At 46.4% G+C, this 19097-nt stretch overlaps 1 protein-coding gene across 1 annotated transcript in view; it reads left to right on the forward strand.

Moving 5' to 3' along the window:
- The window catches only part of DAP (death associated protein), a 91641-nt gene that overhangs the window by 64002 nt on the left and 8542 nt on the right, over window positions 1–19097 (forward strand). The window contains exon 3 of the mRNA XM_031003233.3: window positions 18105–18147. Coding sequence (XP_030859093.1) covers window positions 18105–18147 — 43 coding nt within the window. The remainder of the gene's footprint in view (window positions 1–18104; window positions 18148–19097) is intronic.

Consider the following 19097-nt stretch of genomic DNA (forward strand, 5'->3'; position numbering starts at 1 on the left):
AGATGGCAGGGGATTGGTTGCACCACCCACTGCCCCCCACCCCCCACCCCCCACCCCCCGCCCCCCGCCCCCGCCCCCCTCAACCTTTTTTTTATTTATTTATTTTAAGAAACTGATAGAAGACAAATACATGTCATCTGACATTGCAATCATTATTGGAAACTACAATGCACAGTATGTTTGTACTTATATCCTTGAAAACCATTTTAGGGCTCTCTCTCAGCCCCGTTACTGAACCATAAAGATGCTGGGTTTAAAAATATTCAAATTGGTTCCTTATTGAGGCAAATGCTGAGGAAAAGCAGCAGATTGCATCTTGAGCTTGAAAAGAACTCCTCTTTGACTTGCGTTCTCCATGATACAGCTGACTTCTTTTAAATCGGTGTTCTGAGTTAGTGCTCCTGTTCCATCTTCACCTGCCTTTATTAAACAAGCAACACAGAGGCAGATGACTTCTCTGGGTGCTTTATGCATGTATCTCACTTTAAACACTGCGTTTTTTGTTTCCTTGGGAAATAAGCCCTCATAGCCAGTGGTTGCTTCAGGTCTTGACCAAGTACCCGGATACCCCAGCCAGATGCCACAGTTTGCCTCCTGGGTGTTCACCTCTCTGTGGGCTTCTTCCCTCTGGTTTCTAAGGTGACAGCTTGTTCATCAGATGCATGGAACAGCCCAGACACAGGCATTTCACACCCGTCTATTCAGAGTAGGGGCCCCATGGCCCAGATTTTCTGGGAAAGTTCTGTTTTCACACATTCTGCCTTGTGCTGGTCAGCCAATGTGTTCTGGTTTGAGATAACAGAATGTAAAACAGTAGGGCCATCTTACCTATAGCACGTGACCCAGAGAAACAAGGGCCCTGGGTTAGTTTGCAAAGCAGGTCAAGTCAGCCTTGAGTCCTATAATGCTGCAGAGAGCCCAGCACCCTCATGCCGCAGCAGGGCCGGCCCCATCTGGGTGGTTGCTCCTGGGTCTCCAGCACCCAGCACTGGGCAGGCACTGGGTGGTTGCTCAGTGAATATTTACCTGATGGAAGCGCCCAGGCACAGTGGTGGTGAGCACAGATCCATGCACGCTGACTGCCATGCCCCACACATCCATGCTGCCCCTGGAGCTCCACAGTGCCAGTGAGAACTCCCCACCAGAACCTGTGCCTCAGCTGAAAATGTCCTTCCCTTCTCCCATCCCTAACAACTCCCCTTCCTACAGGTCCCAGCAGATGTGAAAAGGAGAATAAAGAGCCTCCAGCTCCTCCTTTGGCCCCAACCTTAGTTTGCATTCTAATTCATTAACATTTGCAGGGTGGCTTACAGCTGTCCTTAGAGATGGTGGCGGCAGTTCTCCTGAAATGCACCTGTGTTGTTCTTGCACTTTCTGTCACTTCTCAGTGGGCCTCAGAAGTCAGATGGGTGGACTTATCTGCCCAGCCATGTGGAAGAAGGAAGGCTCTCATGTAGATGTCTACGCGTACATAGCACCTCAAAGTGAGGATTATACACTACACATCAATTCCCGTCTGACGTCTTAGTGGAAAGTTTCCATTGAGCCCTAATGCTCCCTAGAAGTATGTCACGTCCTGCCCGCGGAGGGGCCCACCCAGGGCCCCATTCTGGTTACCCTCGTCATGCTCGAGGTTGTGCCCTCCAGGTGCATCTCAGCTCAGAGAGGAGCCCTCAGGGTCGCAGCTTGCTCTGTCCATCATCCAGCATCTGCCTCCTCACTTCGTGAATAACAGGGCACGTAGATATCTTCACTGGTGAGATTTGCTGGCGGTAAAGCATATTATCTGGCTGTCCTCGTGGAAAGCAAAGGAAGCTGCCTCAAGGCAGGGGACACCCCAGGGAACCTTTGGGAGAAGCAGGAAGGAGTGAGAGCCGTGGGCCTGGGGCCTAGTGCAGCACACTCTGGACATTCCCCTTGCTTCCTGCCCCTGCCCTTTCATTCCTCTCTGGAAAGGCTCATTCACCAAGTTCACAGAGATTCTGTGGTTCCCTGCATGTCCTCAGGAATAGCTCTGGGGGAATTCTCATCCCTGATGGAGGATCAGTCTTGTGGAAGTCTTTCCTGTCAATAAGGACATTCTTAGTTTTCATGTGGTTGCCGCAGAGACCGGCCACATCAAAATAGAGACAGCCCACTTTTCCAGAAACCCATGGTGACCTGCTTTCGCATTAGCTTCTGGTAAACCTCACAGGTGTGGCCTGTTGGCCTCTTGCTATTTAGGGAGCCCTCTGGGACCAGTCTTCACCTCAGTCCCTAACCCAGCGTCCTATACAGTGTGTGAACACCAAATGCCTGTTAGTGGAGAGGAGGAAGAAGGTGACAGTGATAAGAAGCAGAGACAAGCTCCTATGTCCCTCCAGCAACTGGACAGGCAGGAAAAAGTAGGAGATGCTCCAGAGATTGTGCAAATGCTTCCTTATTTTCAGGCATGCTTGATACTTATAAACACCGTAGACAGACAGACAGATAGGTACGTAGGTAGGTAGGTAGGTAGGTAGATGTGAACAAATGTGAACCTGGAAGGGCCAGTCTTCCAATATAGATCCTTAGTGGCTCACTGGGTCCAGATTTGAAATAGAGCCAAGTGGCCATTTGCCGACTAGGGGTCATACAGGTATGCTGAGATCCCCCCCAAACCTGCACCTTTTTATCTTTGGGACTTTTAGAGCTCACCTGAACCAACCAACCAGTACTCAGCCGTATCAGCCAATCAGAACTAAGCAAATTTCATTTTTTTTAATTTGAATAAACAGACCTGATTGGGAACCTGGGTGGGAACTTTTGCTCTAAAACCCAAGCCTTCCTTTGTTCTTTGGAACATACCTTCATTTTATATTGGAGGCTATGTCTCCCTGGTTTGCAAACTGTTCACTGGAATAAAGTCTCTTTCCTCCAAATTCCTTTTTCAGAGAACTTTTGTTGACAGATAGATAGATGATTGATAGATAGATAGAATGACACTCTACATATATATGTATAGTATGTGTGTGAATAAATGAATGAAACCAACTAATAAATAAACCACAATAAACCTTAGGGCCCTGAATATTAATTTACCCAGGAGAGACCCAGTCACTAGAGATCAGGGCATCATGAATAGTCAATATCAGGGAGTGAGTGAAGACTTTAATTAGTGGCTCACAGTGCATTTCTCGAAACCCAAACTTTAGGGGCCTTTGATGCTGGTCTATACCACAGCCTGCCCTGCTGTGCTCCCATTCTATTCTAATACTCTGCGGTGTTTGCTATAAACGTGGGTGAAGGTGGTAGGGTTGTTGGGTTGAGTGTAAGTTATCCCAACTCACTAGCTGGTTTTGGAAAGTAAGCAGAATTGGTTGTGAATTTAGTTTTCTGTCTACTTGACCCTGCTCTCTCTCTCTCTCTCTTTTTTTTTTTTTTTTTTTTTTTTTGCTAAGTCTGGAAAAGGCCCAAGTGCTTGGTATGATCTGAGGAAGGGCCTTAGGAGGGTCCCCAGAGCTAGCATTTCCAGTCAGGTAGCAGTTGAATTTGCAGATCCAGAGACCACTGAGGACACTTACTGCATCAGCCTGGCTGGCTGGCTGGTGAGTAGCTGTGCTCTCAGCTCACCAACTTCCTCCCTTGCTGTGTGTGGGAAAGGCGGACTAAGGACATAATTCCTGGTGAATTCAGCCACAGAGGAATCAGAAAGCCCTTGTCCATGATGCAGTGTCCCTGACCTGAGTCCACACTGTGCGTGGTTCTCACAGGCCACGCTTTGATTCTTGCTAGATGAGTAGCTCCGTGACTAAGAGACACCTGCCTGGAAAGTATCCTCAGTGCAAGTTAACTCTGGCATCTCTCTAATTCTGTTGCTGGGTTCGACACAAAAACATCCTAGTGACAGCTGGTCCCATTTAAGGTCAGCCACCTGTGCTTCTGGAGATGGAAGTAGACTCAGACCAGATGAGTTTTTTGGTATCTGTATTGGATTAATGTGTACTTATTTCTAATAGGAATTCCAATGACAGTTGTCTTGTTGGATTTTTTTCTACCTACATGATCATTTTCCTTTTTAGAGCCACCATAGTTTTATCCTATTTAAAATACTTTGTACTTTGAACCATGGACACCCACCTCCCAAAAATTATACCATTTATAACATGACCCTTGAGCCTGAAGATTGCATTTCAAAATATAGACAATAAATAGAGTGATTTTTAAAGCACCTGTCTAATCAGCATTAAGCAGTCACCAGCACCTCCCCATAATTGAAATTCCAAAAAAAGACTCTAAAGCGTGGACGTGTTCAGAATCAAAGATGGAACCGTTTTTGGGGTAAATGTTACATACTGAAATCAAGCATCATGTAAAGTTTTTAATACATAGATGATCGTTATACAGACTAATAATCATACCAATTGTCCTCAGGCCCTGCTGGACAGCCGCGCATCTGTCTTTTAACGAGCTAACCATGTAATAAAGCACGGTGAGCAGGCACTTCCTAGGGCAGTGCCAGGAGCCTTTCTGAATACTGCAAAGGACTATGTCCAATGCCTGATCTAGTGTCTTTAGAGATGGCCCACCTACAGCCAAGGTCTCCCAACAATGTAGCTTTAGAGCTAAGCCTAGGCGGGCTTCCCCCCAGTGTGTTCCACATTGCCATGTAGTTAAACATGCACCCTTTTTTTTAAATTTTCCCCTTGCCCTTAATGATAACCTACATTCTTCCTAAAAGTTACCTTCTCTGGAACATTTCATTAAGGAAAGGAAGCAGTCATTTTTGCTGCTTTATACTGTTTGAATTGTTCAGGCTGCTGGCAGTGGAGGTGGACAGGGATTCCCACTTTTTGGTGCTGGGGGAACCTTTTCTCATAGTAATGCCCTGAAACCCTGTGCCATGGCACAGCGCAATGCTTAGAACAAAGGAGTGAAGAAACTCAAGGTGGGCCCGCTGGCATTCTTCAAAGAAGCCCTGAGAAACTCTGAAATTCCCCAGTCTTGAAAGAAATGAGAGAGAGAGAAAGGAAGTGTTATGCTTTAGAAGACAAAAAGCAATTTCTAGACTGTCTTTACATAGGAAACTAATTCATTACTTATTGCCACTAAACATGAGCTTGTCAGTGGAGGCCTATTCCAAGCACAGTGAATACATTATTTTCTTTAAACTCCCTATTCTACAAAGTAGGAATCATTCCCATCTTACAGATGGACACTGAGGCTTTGAGAAGCTGCTCATCTGAACTGAGATTCAACCCCAGAACCATCTATTTCCTAAGCCCAAGCCCTCAAACGTGCCATGACACTGCTTTTGTCTGTGGTTCTGAATCGCCTATGACTCCTGTGGAGATGGCAGCAGAATGTCTGGGATTTCTACAGCAGGCTGAGGCCTCTCCCCCGCCACACCCCCTATTCCCTGGCTCACTTTCAGGAAGTGGTGCCTGGGCTGTGCCCCTCAGATGCGGTCGCTCCTGTATATGTGATGAATTTTGAGACTCTCAGTGGCCCAGGACCATCACTACGTATTAAATCCATAAGATGTGAGAAGGGTAATTAACACTTCCTGTTGTTATTTCCCCTTCTTTGCATCCAGGGAAAGAGGTACAATAAGGAAGAGCAGGAGGAGGGGGAGGGAAGATCCACACGCCAGAAGCTGAAGTGGTCTGGGATGGGAAGAGTGCTGGGCACACAGGAGCTTTCTGGAGCTGTGTCTAGAGGGAAAATGAAGGTTCCCTCCTGTTTAAACCAGACTCCCAGTCTGTGGCTTTCACACTACATGCAGAGTGTGGAACACGTCATCTACTGATGAGCCCTATTCACCCAACACACTCAGAACTTGGGGGTTTAGCCTTTCCTAACTAAAAAAAAAAAAAACTCTGTGAAGTTTTGACATCTGGATCAACAGCTAGCCAAATATCTGTGGGTGGAATGCTACCTGGAGAGAAATATTTCAGAACCGCCAAATGAGAGCATCCTTCCCACACAGACCCAGACCTGGCCCAGACCCAGAAGAACAGGTTGGGATGAAGTTTTGTCCTGAAATCACAGTGTCCTGGAAGCAGTAGTTCTGAGGAAGGGGCAGATTGCTGTCCCAGCCTCTTCACTGAAGGATTTGAAGGCTGATTCCAGTTGTATGAAACCAGCATCTCACTGCAAAGAAGGTGCTGTTAGACCAATGTGAACATGAGCTCAAGCATTCTCCCCTAGAAAAGCACCTCTGGTTGTGCCCTTTTGAAAAATGTTATAAATTTCTTATGCCAAATTTAGAAGGAATTAGGTTCCAGATTATTTTCTCTCGGGTTTAGAATTGTGTTTACGACACTGGAGTTGAGTTTTATATGCCTTTGGTCAGACTCATGTGACAGTTAGCCACTCCTGGGGAGAAGGGGCACCCTCGTGCCCAGGTGCCAGCAGCCCTCGCCCACAGTGCCCGGCCGGCTTCCATTTCTCCTCGAGGTGGCTGAGCTGGCCAGAGCGTTCGCGGGCTGAGAGGACCAGCAGTGCCATCTTGTGGAAATGTTGTCAGTGCTGAAGCCAGGCTGAAGGAGGGAGACAGCCTCGACTGTCACACTCTGAAGAATGACGTTATCCAGAAATGTCTGGGTGCAGTCGAGTGAGACGTTTCCCTCTGCTCACCAGCCATGCTAATTATTATTTTGCTGTCCAGAAAATCAGTAGCCCAAATAAATTAAGACCAAGCCAAGAAGGTATTTCAAGAACTAAAAATGGCAGGAACGGATTTGTTTTCCATCGACTTACTAGGAAATGTTTAAAAAGTCACCCCAGGTGGGAATATATTTTCTGTAAATGCTGGAAGCACAAAGCTACAGATTCTGAGCAGAGTCAAAACAAGAGTTTTGGAATTTGCTTCTAGGCTGCCCTGCAGGCTCTGTGCTTTTCTGAGGAGACTGCTTTTCCCGGTCAATGAGCGCATGTGCTGGGCCACAACCTAAGTCACCCCCTTCATCAGTGCATGAGAAGAGCCCCCGGCCCCATTCACTTTGTATGGGCAGAAGCTGATCGAGGGTACCCCGTCCTCCCACTGCAGTGCTCTAGTGTCGTGTCCTCTCTGTTACACAAGTGCTAAGCACACACTGTGACTACCTTTCATCAGCACACAGTGGGTGAGGCCCAAGGGCCTCTTCTTCTGCACTGACAGAGGGTTTGATTTGAGGTGCGGCCCAGTTCTCAAGGTCATTACCCTGGAAAAGCAGTCTCTTTGCCCACCCTCCTCAGGAAAGCACATAGCCCGCCGGGCAGCCTAGAAGCAAATTCGGAAACTCTGTTTCGACCCTGTTTAGAATCTGTTGCTTTCTGCTGTGTGTGTGTGCGTGTGTGTGTGTGTGTGTGTGTGTGTATGCACATATATACAGTCACCTAAGAAGGTAGGGTCTGTTGCTGTCCAGTTTTATAGACAAGGAAACCAAGCCTCAGAAAAGTCAACCACCAGCTCACCAGCTTGTCCCTGGCAGAGTCAGGATTTGAACCCGGATCATCCAACACTCTAGCCCACACTTATGGTGTCCATTTGCCACGGTCCCTCCTTTCTGTGGTTCTGAATCGTCTCTGGCCCTGTCGGCTGCCTCTGAATCTGTTGAATGGTTTGAAGCCTCCCCTGCATTTTGTTCCCGAGACTGAGGAACAGAGTCGTCTGAGATGGTGGAGATCTCAGACAACCCGACTGAAGAGCACAGCCCTTGTGCTTCCTCCCGGGCTCCACCCCCAGGACCCCAAGCAAGGTTCCAGCCTCTTTGAGGCACCGTTTCTTCCTCCATAAAATAGAACATCACCTGCCGAAGGAACTCAGATGAGCTAATGATTTATGTGGAAGTGCTTTGTATGCTAGTTAAATGCTAGAGACATAAGTGATCATTTTTCAGAAAAAAAAATCCACTATCAAGTCAGAAAGTAAATCTTTAGGTAGATTTGAATATATTGTACTGTCTGGTTGAATAAAGGACTCTCAGGTTACATTTAGATTGCTTACCTTAAAACTCTGCATCTCTAAATCATATACAGAAGACAAGCTAAAACTCGAGGCTGCTGAGCCCTTTAAAATGAGGGGACTGGGCTTGGAGCCAAGATTACATGCACTATACGGCCCTCGTTCCAAGTCTGGTTCCCAGCACTTATTACTGTGCAACCCTTGGGCAAATGACTGGCCCTTTCTGATTTACCATTCTAATCTGTGAAATGGACAGTTCCTGCCTCACAGGACCAAGAGAGTTAGATACAGCACTTCTAACGGGAGCACCTAACTCAGCACCTGGTCCATAGTACATAGTGGTGATTGATAAACAGTAGCTTTTATCAACCTGAGATCATTTCTATCCTTTAGGGAAAATAGAGCACCAGTGGCTTATTAAAGGCCATGTGTCCCTGCCTTCTGTGTACACGCTTCCTGCTGATAGAGTACATTTACATGAAAAGGAGACAGCATTTGCAGAGGATAACTTGAGTAGACTTCCATGAACCCAGGTCAAAACTAACATGAAAATGATTCTGTTACATACAACTCTCCAGTAATGCCTTTGCTGCCATTTTGATTACTTTCAGCGGGATCAGAGATTTGACCAGATTCCCAGTTTCACTACTACTACGCACGTGTGTGTGTGTGTGTGTGTGTGTGTGTGTGTGTGTGTGCATGTTTCTCCCCATCCCAGAATGCACCTTCGTGGTAACTAAGCTGACCCTAATCCCTACCAGGATGCTTGGGAAGGAAGAGGCTGACCAGTCAGATGCACATCGGACCCTCCCTGTTGCACAGAATCCTATTTTGGGGTGAAGAAGGGCACTGCATTTTTCTAAGAGTGCAGAAGCTCTCCAGGGTTAAGGGAAGAAGGGTAAGGACCCCACAAAACTAGCTGTGGTGAGCCAGGCTGGAGCAGGGCAGCAGATACAAATTACTTTGTTCACAAGTTGCCTATCAGTAGCAGTCCTGTTTGAATATTATTAGCAATGGTCCTTTTGGGGAGCCCGGATTCATTTCCTGGCTGACCTGCTCTCTGTAGCCCAGGGGAAAGTATTATTGCAATATCAGTGTCCTGTGGGGACTGAGTAGGTACATGTGGGGTGTCGCATACAGTTCTAGGCAAAACTCTAGAAACCACACTGGAATGCAGTTGGGAGAATAGCTGAGAGAGTGAAGGAATTTGAAATCATGGCTTTGAGTCTGGGAAAGGGATGTTCTGGGGGCTTGTGGTAGCCTTCTTCAAATACCAAAGGACTGTCTTATGGAAGAGCGTTAGACTTGGGATGGGCGCTGGACTAAGTGCGGGGAGACAGAATCCGGCCCACCTGGGAGACATCCAGGCGGCCCCCACTGAAGGCCCTTAAGCTCTCAACTGCGAAAGGATGAAGGTATAGATTGCAGCAGCCGTCTGCCTGGTAGGGAACCTCCTGTCCAGCCCTAACTCACAGAGTGCATCGCTTTACACCTCTCAGAACTGGGGCAGAAACCAGGCTGTCAGAGCACCGCGATGATGAGGGAGGGTGTAAAGCCTTAGAACACAAAAGAATGTTAAGTATTCTCAATTTTTATATGAGTTACATGTTGGGGTAGCAGTAACTTGAATATATTGAGTTAAATAGTTGCTGTTTGGGAGTTTAGGGAAGTTTTAAAACTATGAATTTGGGTTTCTCAGCCCTTTCCACATTCCTTTAAAGATGAGACCATCGAACTCAGTCTTGATGATATCTGCATTCCACAGGGTTACTCAGTCACTGAGCGTTTCCGGCATTGTATCCTGTCTGTCTGCAGTTTCCACAGAATGCCAATAAGGTATAAATCTTCATTAAGAAAATTTAGAAAATAAGTAATAGCGAACTTTTGTTAAGGACAAAGGGTCCTTTTAAGAGTTTGATGTGGTCCTTGCCAGATGGACAATAGAGACCCACATGCACGGACATCAGGTGGCTGCTTCGTCTGGGTGTGAAAAAGCTGCAGTTTCTGCTAGTGTATAGGAAGTGTTATCTGGATTCTAATCCTGGCTAATTCTGCCTGGCTTGCAGTTCCTTTAAATTTAAATAAGTGTAGTTTTTAACGTCTGGAAAGGCCTGAGGATATGGGGCGGGCAGGGTTGATAGTTTTCACTCTCTGTTTCCTGAGAGAAAATAATGTTGCATCTTCAAAACAGCATCTGTCAGAATGATTTTCATCAGATTAAATAAATCCTCAAAGCAGCTATCATACTTCTTAGACTTGAGAAATGTAGGTTATACTTTGCATGGAAGCCTAATGGCATTTAAAATAGGTGTGTTTTGCATGTACAGCCTTACACCCAGACCTTTGACTGGGGTTTCTCGCTTGTGAGATTTTGTTTAAGCTACCACATCTCAAAGAGTTTAGTAACTGTTTTTACTTTATAAACGTCATAAATAATTATTTGCCAATTTAAGTTGCTGTTCATTATAGTTGGAAAAAAGGATTGGGCTCTGAAGCCTTTGGGCCAAACTTGATGAAAACCTTCAACACAACATACGCTCTGTCACGGGACAAGTTACATGAAAATACATATCGCTGTTAGACATTTTGGAAGAGGCCTGCCTTTTGCCATCTTTTCATGGGCAGCTGCCATATGTCCTTACAGCCAATTATGGCCTTTTCAGTTTTAGAGAAGAATTTTGGGGGCGACTTTTGGTTCATAAAGACCTTTAATGAATGATCAATACAGATTGATATTTATTATTCTGTGGCAGGGAAGCTTATTCTTAAAATTAGTTGCTAAATCTAAACCACAGTACGATACTTCTTCACACCCATTAGAATAGAGCCTTTATCCAAAAAAACAGAATATAACAAAACAGAAAACAACGAGCGTTGGCAGGGATATGGGGAAATAGGAACTCATGTGCGTTGCTGGTGGGAATCTAAAATGGAACAGCCGCTGTGGAAAACAGGTTGGTGATTCCTCAAAAAGTTAAACACAGAATTACCATATAACCCAGCAATTCCACTTCTGAGTTACACACAAAATAATTGAAAGTAGAAACTCGAGCACATACTTATACACCCACGTCCATAGCTGCACCATTCGCAGCAGTCCAGGTGTCCATCAGCAGATGAATGGATAAGCAGAATGTGGTCTGTCCATACAGTGGAATGTTATTCAGCCTTAAAACAGAATTCCCACACATTCTGCAACATAAATGAACCTTGACAATATTAGGCTAGATGGAATAAGCCAGACACAAAAAGACAAGTACTGTATGATTCCACTTACATGAGATCCCTAGGGCAGTTAAACTCACGGTGATGGCCAGGGGCTGGGAGGAGGAGAGAATGGGGAGCTAGTGTTTAATGGGGACAGACTTTCTGTTGGGAATGATGAAAAAGTTCTGGAAATAGATAAAGGTGATGATAGCATAATAATATGAATATACTTAATGCCACTGAACTGTATACTTAAAAATGGCTAAAATGGTACATAACTTTTTTGTAATTAGTTGCTGAGCTGGCTGGGGTTTCAAAGCGAAGTTAGAAGGGAGGGAGAGCTTGGACTGTCTTTAGGAAGAACGTTTGCCTTGAGCAGACCAGAGCTAAAGGAGACCCTCAGTCTGGTGTCCTGTCACTTCCCGCCGAGTCGCCTCTTGCAGCTCGATAAGATTTTCTCATGCAACACAATTCTTGAATATTGTGTAAAAAGTGCAGTCTTAAAGCAAGGACCTCACCTGCGGAAGTGCTGGACACACGGGGTTCTTTTCTTTCAGTGCCTTATTTCTTACCAGTGCCAAACAGATGGGGGCGCTGGAGCACAGCAGTGCAGGATGAAGTCTCAGGCCTTTATGTTGTTCTTCCCCAAGTTAATTAGGTGGAATGCACACTGTTTTGGTTGTGCCCCAAAAGACTGCTCTGACCTAAGCTTGCCACTGAGTGACATTCCCTGTCCCTGCTCCTGAGCTCGGGGTCAGCCCTCAGGGTGTGCACAAGGGCAAGTTCACGGCCTTTCCATCCTGAGTCCCTTTGACTGCGGCACCAGACCCTCAGTCTTGCCATCACTCAGCCAAGTCACCAGCACCACATCCAGCAGAATGACTAGCCACTTTGTATAGGATGCAGCACAAAGCACACCAGTCCCTGGCTCATCGCCGCACCCCGCGGGCCTCACCTCACCCCCCGCCACCCAATGGTTGGCAGAGGCACATTTCTTATGCTGAGCCTAGCATGATTTTCATTGACATCCTCTGTCTTTATGAGCAGAATCCACCAAGCCACTAAAGCTCAGCAGATTCAGTCATGACTCACCACAAAGGAGCTATCTCCGTGAATTTGGGGTTTCACAAGGACAGCGCCATCTGTGAATGCCTCCTGTGGACTCTTAGACTCTGCAACCTGCAACCATGGCCCTGGACACTCCTGGAATGAGCTGGGCCTGTGGGGGGAGGGTCATTCTTACTGCTGGGGGTCTCCTTTAGCCCCCAGGGTCTCCATGGCCATTCAGCAGTTGCGATGGGACAGTGTCTTGAGCAGCTCACATGGGAGTGAGGTGCTAAATGTGGGTTTAGGAAAGGAAAGAGCGTGCCCTGGGAGTCAGAGGCTGGTTTCTAGGCCTCGGCTTCCGTGTGTGTTTTCCAGCACTCAGGCTAGAGCAGAGCTGTCATGATCTCATATCATCACTGTTCACACACATTTCTCCGGGGACATACTCGAGGCATAAAACCCCACCCTTGTCGTGATCAATGCAGGAGACGCCCAGAGGACACCACCTCTGAGGAGCACCGAGGGCAGGGAGGAAGGGCGGGACTGTGGCAGGCCCCTGGGCTCCAGACTCCCGTCCTCAGTGCACACAGGGGACCAGTGCTGGAGACAGACTCCTGATAGCCAGGTCCCCCGAGAGCCTCACGTGGCAGCTACTACACAGTGGGGCTGGGCTCAACCAAGGAGCCTGTCAGGAACACCCAACATGGAGGCCTCTCCAGGCTGGCGCCCTGCTGCTGGATGGCGCCTCTGCGTCCTGGAGTTCCACTCCACCTCTACAAAGGGTGGCATACTCACAGGGTAGACCACCCTCATTGCTGGGGATCTCCTTTAGCCTCCAGAGTCTCCCTGGCCATTCAGCAGTTGTGATGGGACAGTAGTTGTGTGCGTGTGTCAATCTTTATAAATACATACATACAGTAATACAGAAGTACGAGTGATTTTAACTTGTTTTGCTTGTCTGCATTTCAATAATGAATATATACAGGCAGACCTCAGAGATATTGCAGGGTCTGCTCCAGGCCACCATAATAAAGCAAATATTGTGATAAAGTGAGTCCCACAACTTTTTGGTTTCACAGTGCATATAAAAGTTATGTTTACCCTCCACTGTAGCCTATTAAGTGCACAGTAGCATTACGTCTAAAAAACAATGCATAACTTAATTTAAAATTTTAAAAATTTAAAAATTCTGTATGCTAATGATCATCTGAGCCTTCAGTGAGGCTCAGTCTTTTTGTTGGTGGAGGGTCTTGCCTCAGTGTTGATGGCTGCTGACTGATTGGGGTGGTGGTTGCTGAAGGTTGGAGTGGCTGTGGCAGTTTCTTAAAATAAGACAACAGGCCTGGTGTGATGGCTCATGCCTGCAATCCTAGCACTTTTGGAGGTCAAGGTGGGTAGATCACTTGAGGCCAGGAGTTCGAGACCAGCCTGGCAAACGTGACAAAACCCTGTCTCTACTAAAAATACAAAAATTAGCCAGGCATGGTGGTGTGTGCCTGTAATCCCAGCTACTCTGGAGGCTGAGGCATGAGAATCACTTGAACCTGGGAGGTAGAGGTTGCAGTGAGCAGAGATCACACCACTGTACTCCAGCCTGGGCAACAGAGTGAGACCCTCTCCCTCTGTAAAAAAAAAAAAAAAAGACAACAATGAAGTTTGTGACATAGATCAACTCTTCCTTTCAGGAAAGACTGCAGCATACAATGTTGTTTGATAGCATTTTACCCATGGTAGAACTTCTTTCAAAAATGGAGTCAGTCATCTCAAACCCTGCCACTGCTTTATCAATTAAGTTTATGTAATATTCTATATCCTTTGTTGTTATTTCAGTGTTCACAGCATCTTCACCAGGTGTAGATTCCAGCTCAAGAAATCACTTTCTTTGCTCATCCATGAGAAGCAACTCCTCATCCCTGAGGATTTTAATCATGAGATTGCAGCCATTCAGTTCCATCTTCAGGCTCCACTTCTAATCCTAGTTCTCTTGCTGTTTTCACCACATCTGCACTTAGTTCCTCCAGTGAAGTCTTGAACCTCCTCAAAGTTACCCATGAGGGTTGGAATCAGCTTCTTCCAAACTCCTGTTAATACTGATATTTTGACCTCCTCCCATGAATCATGAGTGTTCTTAGTGGCATCTATAGTGGTAAATTCTTTCCAGAAGGTTTTCAATTTACTTTGCCCAAATCTACCAGTGGAATTACTTATTTCTTAAATAATAAGACTTGAAAGTCAAAATTACTTCTTGATCCATGGGTTGCTGAATGAATGTTGTTTTAGCAGACATGAAAATGACATTAATCTCCTTCTATACTTGGTCTTGGGTGGCCAGGAGCATTATAAATCAGCAGTAATACTTTGAAAGGAATCTTTTTTTCTGAGCAGTAGGTCTCAACAGTGGGCTTAAAATAAGCAGTAAACCTTGATGTAAACCAATGTGCCATCATCCAGGCTCTGTCATCCCATGTATAGAGCACAGACAGAATAGATTTTATGTAATTCGTAAGGGCCCTAGGATGTTTGGAATGGTAAATGAGCATTGGCTTCAAATTAAAGTCATCAGCTGCATTAGTCCCTACTAAGAGTCAGCCTGCCCTTGAAAGCTTTGAAACCAGTCATTGACTTCCCTCTCTAGCTGTGAAAGTCCTAGATGACATCTTTTTCCAATAAAAGGCTGTTTTGTCAACATTGAAAATCTGTTGTTTAGTGTGGCCACTTTCATCAATGATCTTAGCTAGATCTTCTGGAGAACTTGCTGCAGCTTCTTCCTCAGCAGTTGCTGCTTCACCTTGCACTTTTATCTTCTGGAGATGGCTTCTTTCCTTAAACCTCATGAACCAACCTCTGCTAGTTTCCAGCTTTTCTTCTGCAGCTTCCTCACCTCTCTTAGCCTTCATAGAACTGAAGGGAGTTAGGGCCTTTCTCTAGATTAGACTTTGGCTTAAGGGAATGTTGTGGCTTGTCTTTTATCCAGACCACTCGAACTTTCTCCATATCAACAATAATGCTCTTTTACTTCCTTGTCACTCACTCCAGTGCTCACTGGAGTAGCATTTTTAATTTTCTCCCATAACTCTTCCTTTGCATTCACAACTTGGCTATTTGGTGCAAGAGACCAGCCTGTCTGAGCTTCCGACATGTCTTCCTCACTAAGCTTGGTCATTTCTAGCTTTTGATTGAAAGTGAGAGACATGCAACTCTTCCTTTCACTTGAACACTTCCAGGCCATTATAGACCATTGTAGAGTTGCTAATTGCCCCAATTTCAATATTGCTATGTCTCAGGGAATAGGGAGGCCTGAAGAGAAGGAGAGAGACAGGGAATGGCTGGTCAGTAGAACTGTCAGAACACATACGACAAGTATTGATTAAGTTTACCATCTTATATGGGCACGGTTCATGGTGCCCCAAAACAATTAGAGTAGTAACATCAAAGATCAATGACCACAGATCACCATAACAGACATAATAATAATGAAGATGGACACCCATAGACTTGCTTATGCAGAGTTGCCACAAACCTTCAATTCCTAAAGAAACACATTACCTGTGAAGTGCAATAAGCAGATGCCATAAAACAAGGTGTGTTTGTGTGTGTGTCTGTAGAGGGGAGGGTGTTTATATATGTATATAATTACTCAAGCTTCCTCAGCCACCTTTTAGGGCTCAGTTTGGTGAGGAAGCTAATTCCCTTTATTATGCATGTATTCTTACTAGATTGACTCTCTATGGATGACATTTTATATCAAGTTTCTGGAGTGGGGTGATGTCCTGCATTTCCGCCTTGCAGAGCCTCAACAGGTTAAAAAACAAATAAGACATGGAGACAGTGGAAGCCACTGTGCACTCCTGCTACGGAAAGACGGCTGTGCCTTGTTGAAGATGATACTGTATGATTCGCTACCAGAGTGGGGCCATCCCTGCTTCAGGCTGTTCCTAGATGTTTAAAAGAACATTCCAAACGACGTTAAGAAACTTTGTGCTGCCATTTGTGTATTCCTTTCCAAATCTTTTCTAAAATGTTAGAATTCAGACCACAGTTCCTGAGCTTTGGATGCAAACTCCTTGGCCCTGAATCCCTGGAAGCCCTCCCCTGTGGATGGTATCAGCCATCACAGCAGGATGTGCTTTAAGAATCCAAATGAATTCAGTTATACCACGTGGTGGGACTTTTAAACTTGAGCTGAGCTTACTCATTTCTGGTCGGCTATTAATCCTATAGCTAAATCATGTACGTAAAGGAAGGGGAAAAAAATCCAACCTGGGTAACCACACAACAAACACTAAATAAAACCAAGGTAATGTATGGGGCATCTCTGTGCTGCTTAGTAAAACTTGAAGTTTCTTAATGTCGCGAAGTAACAGAAATTACTTGGGGGAATTTCAGGTGTTTTTGGTAAACTCTTTGGGGAAGTAAACAGTCAGTGAACTTTCGGAATGCTGGGACTTTTGCCTGCAGCAAAACAAAGCTAAGACAAGTGGATTCCTTAAAAAAGACCACTGGCAGCAGAGGAGAAGCAGAGCTGGGAAGAGACAGGCTGGTGAGCTCAGGGGATAAATTCTACCCCCTCTGCCCAGCAGGACTGGCCTTAAGCAAAACTGAGCCAAGAGGGAGATGCTTCCCCTCCACCCACCTCTGTGAGTGTCCCCGATCGATCGCGCTGTCCCAGCTGGGCTGACCTTGTATTCACCTCCTGGTCTTGAGTGTCTGTACCTCTTGGTGGAGGCATTTGGAAGTGCACACACCTTGTCCACTACCTCAAACTGTGTCCTGATGTTTTTAAATTAATGGCACACGTAGCCATAAAAAATAAATGTACAGAAGAGTATATAATTACATGGAGAGATGCTTGCCATAGCCTTAGTTCAGAAGGCAGATTACAAAACAGTTTAACTATTTTTGTAAGAAAAAAGTTAAGAAGAAGACAAGCACGTACATCTGTCCATAGAAGGAAAGCCTGGGAGGATAGCCCCACGTTAACAGTGCGTGTTTCCAGGTGGTAGACCTGCTGGCGATTTGAGCCTGTTTGGGCTTGTCTGTTTTTTCACACTGAGCTGTACTGCTTTGGTACTGCATCCATTCCCTCAATACTCCACAGTTTGGGTGAGCTCAGTGTGAGTTAACATGTCAAGAGGTGACATGTTTCCCAAGGACCTTATATTTGTAATGCTCAGGGATTGATGGGGACCCGAGGTTTGTGTTGGCTCTGGAATCTCCCCTGTGAGGACACTGGAAGGGGAAGCCTAGGGTTGAGGAGGCAGTGAGAAAGTCTCCAAGTCCACACCATGTAAAGCTACTTCTCCCCTGCTTTAGGGAAGCGCCTGTTTCACGATCTCATTAAATCCAAATAATTGGGCTTGCCCATAGTTAAAATGTGTTGATTTAACCAAAAAACAAAAATAAGCTGGGCACGGTGGCTCATCCCTGTAATCCCAGCACTTTGGGAGGCCAAGGTGGAAGGATGGCATGAGGCCAGGAGTTTGAGACTAGCCTGGGCAACATAGCAAGACCCTGTCTCTACAAAAATAAAAGAAAATAGCCAGGTATGATGCTGCACACCTGTTGTCCCAGCTACTCGGGAGACTGAAGCAGGATCACTTGAGTCTACGAGGTGGAGGCTGCTGTGAGCTATGATCGTGCCTCTGCATTCCAGCCTGGGTGACAGAGACCCTGTCTCTAAAAAAACACAAATAGAAAGTGCTTGAAGGCAGTTCACTTGCAGTTGGCTGCAGTCTGTTTCTCTCTCGTACTTGGGGCTGAACTAGCCTCAGGAGAAGGAGGCTCCTAGTGTGATCATTACAACAAATAACGCAGAGGAGACGTTTGCTTCCCATTCTGCCTCCGCACCCTCCAGCCTGGCTCATCCACATACACATTGTCTGCCACCGTGTCCCCTGTTGTGGAGTGCTTTGTTAAATCTGCCTTTTCCCTTCTTTTTTTCCAGTCCACCTAAACCCACTGTGTTCATCTCTGGGGTCATCGCCCGGGTAAGTCTGGGAGCGTCTGCGGTGGGTTTGAGGCTTTTGCATGGCAGCATGGAGTCTCCTGGTTGCTTCTGGTTTTGTTAAACTCTAGCTGGAATAACCCAGCACCACTGCTCATCTCCTCTGTGGCCATGGCTCTCTTTGTTGCCGCATTTCCCCAGAGGCTGCTTCTGCAGACCGCAGGCCAGAATCGCATCCTTTACCTTTCCAGAGCCGCCGTCTGGTGAGATCCAACATTGTGACTTAAGCGCAGACCTCTCACCAGTGAACTCCCATCAGCAAACCCCCGCCAGCGAACCCCCACAGTGAACCCCATAGTATTGCCGTCCACAGGGCTGCTGTTCTCAGAACGTTCACTTTCTTATCAGAGGATGCCTGAAGAAAGTGCCAGTGTTGGGGACAGCCCACTGTTGGTGGAGCTGTGACCGCAGCCAGCCAACCTGCCAGCCAGAGAAGTGTGGCTCCAGCCTGCCCATGTGGACCCCACCCTGGCCACACCCACAGTTGGCACAGAAGCCCATTGATCCCTCTGGAAAATAGCGAGTCCCTCCTGAGACTGGACAGGCCAAACCTGGCTCTGTCTCGTAGGCGCCCTGTGCATTTCCTTCCCAGCCAGCGTCCCAGGCCTGGCTCACAGCTGTGGTGGCACATCTGAACTTAAGATCCTGGATTTGGTTCTGTCCTGCCCCCAATTTAAATATTCACAAATACAGATGTAGCAGAAGAAAGCTCGCAGCATCCAAGTCAGTTCTGTGGGAGGCGCATGTTACTGTGTCTCACGGCATGGGGCAGAGCCAGTGAGCATTCTTGCTGTCCTGCCAGTGTGTGGGCCTCAGTGCCACCTGCTATTCCCTGGTTTTGATTGCCAAGGACCCCTAACAAACACCCACAAGTGACAGACTTCCACCTTCCTTTACTCATTCACAGTCCATGCCTGCCCTGCAGGGATGCTG

The sequence above is a fragment of the Gorilla gorilla genome, chromosome 19 (genome assembly GCF_029281585.2).
Source record: "Gorilla gorilla gorilla isolate KB3781 chromosome 19, NHGRI_mGorGor1-v2.1_pri, whole genome shotgun sequence".
Classification (NCBI taxonomy): Eukaryota; Metazoa; Chordata; class Mammalia; order Primates; family Hominidae; genus Gorilla; species Gorilla gorilla.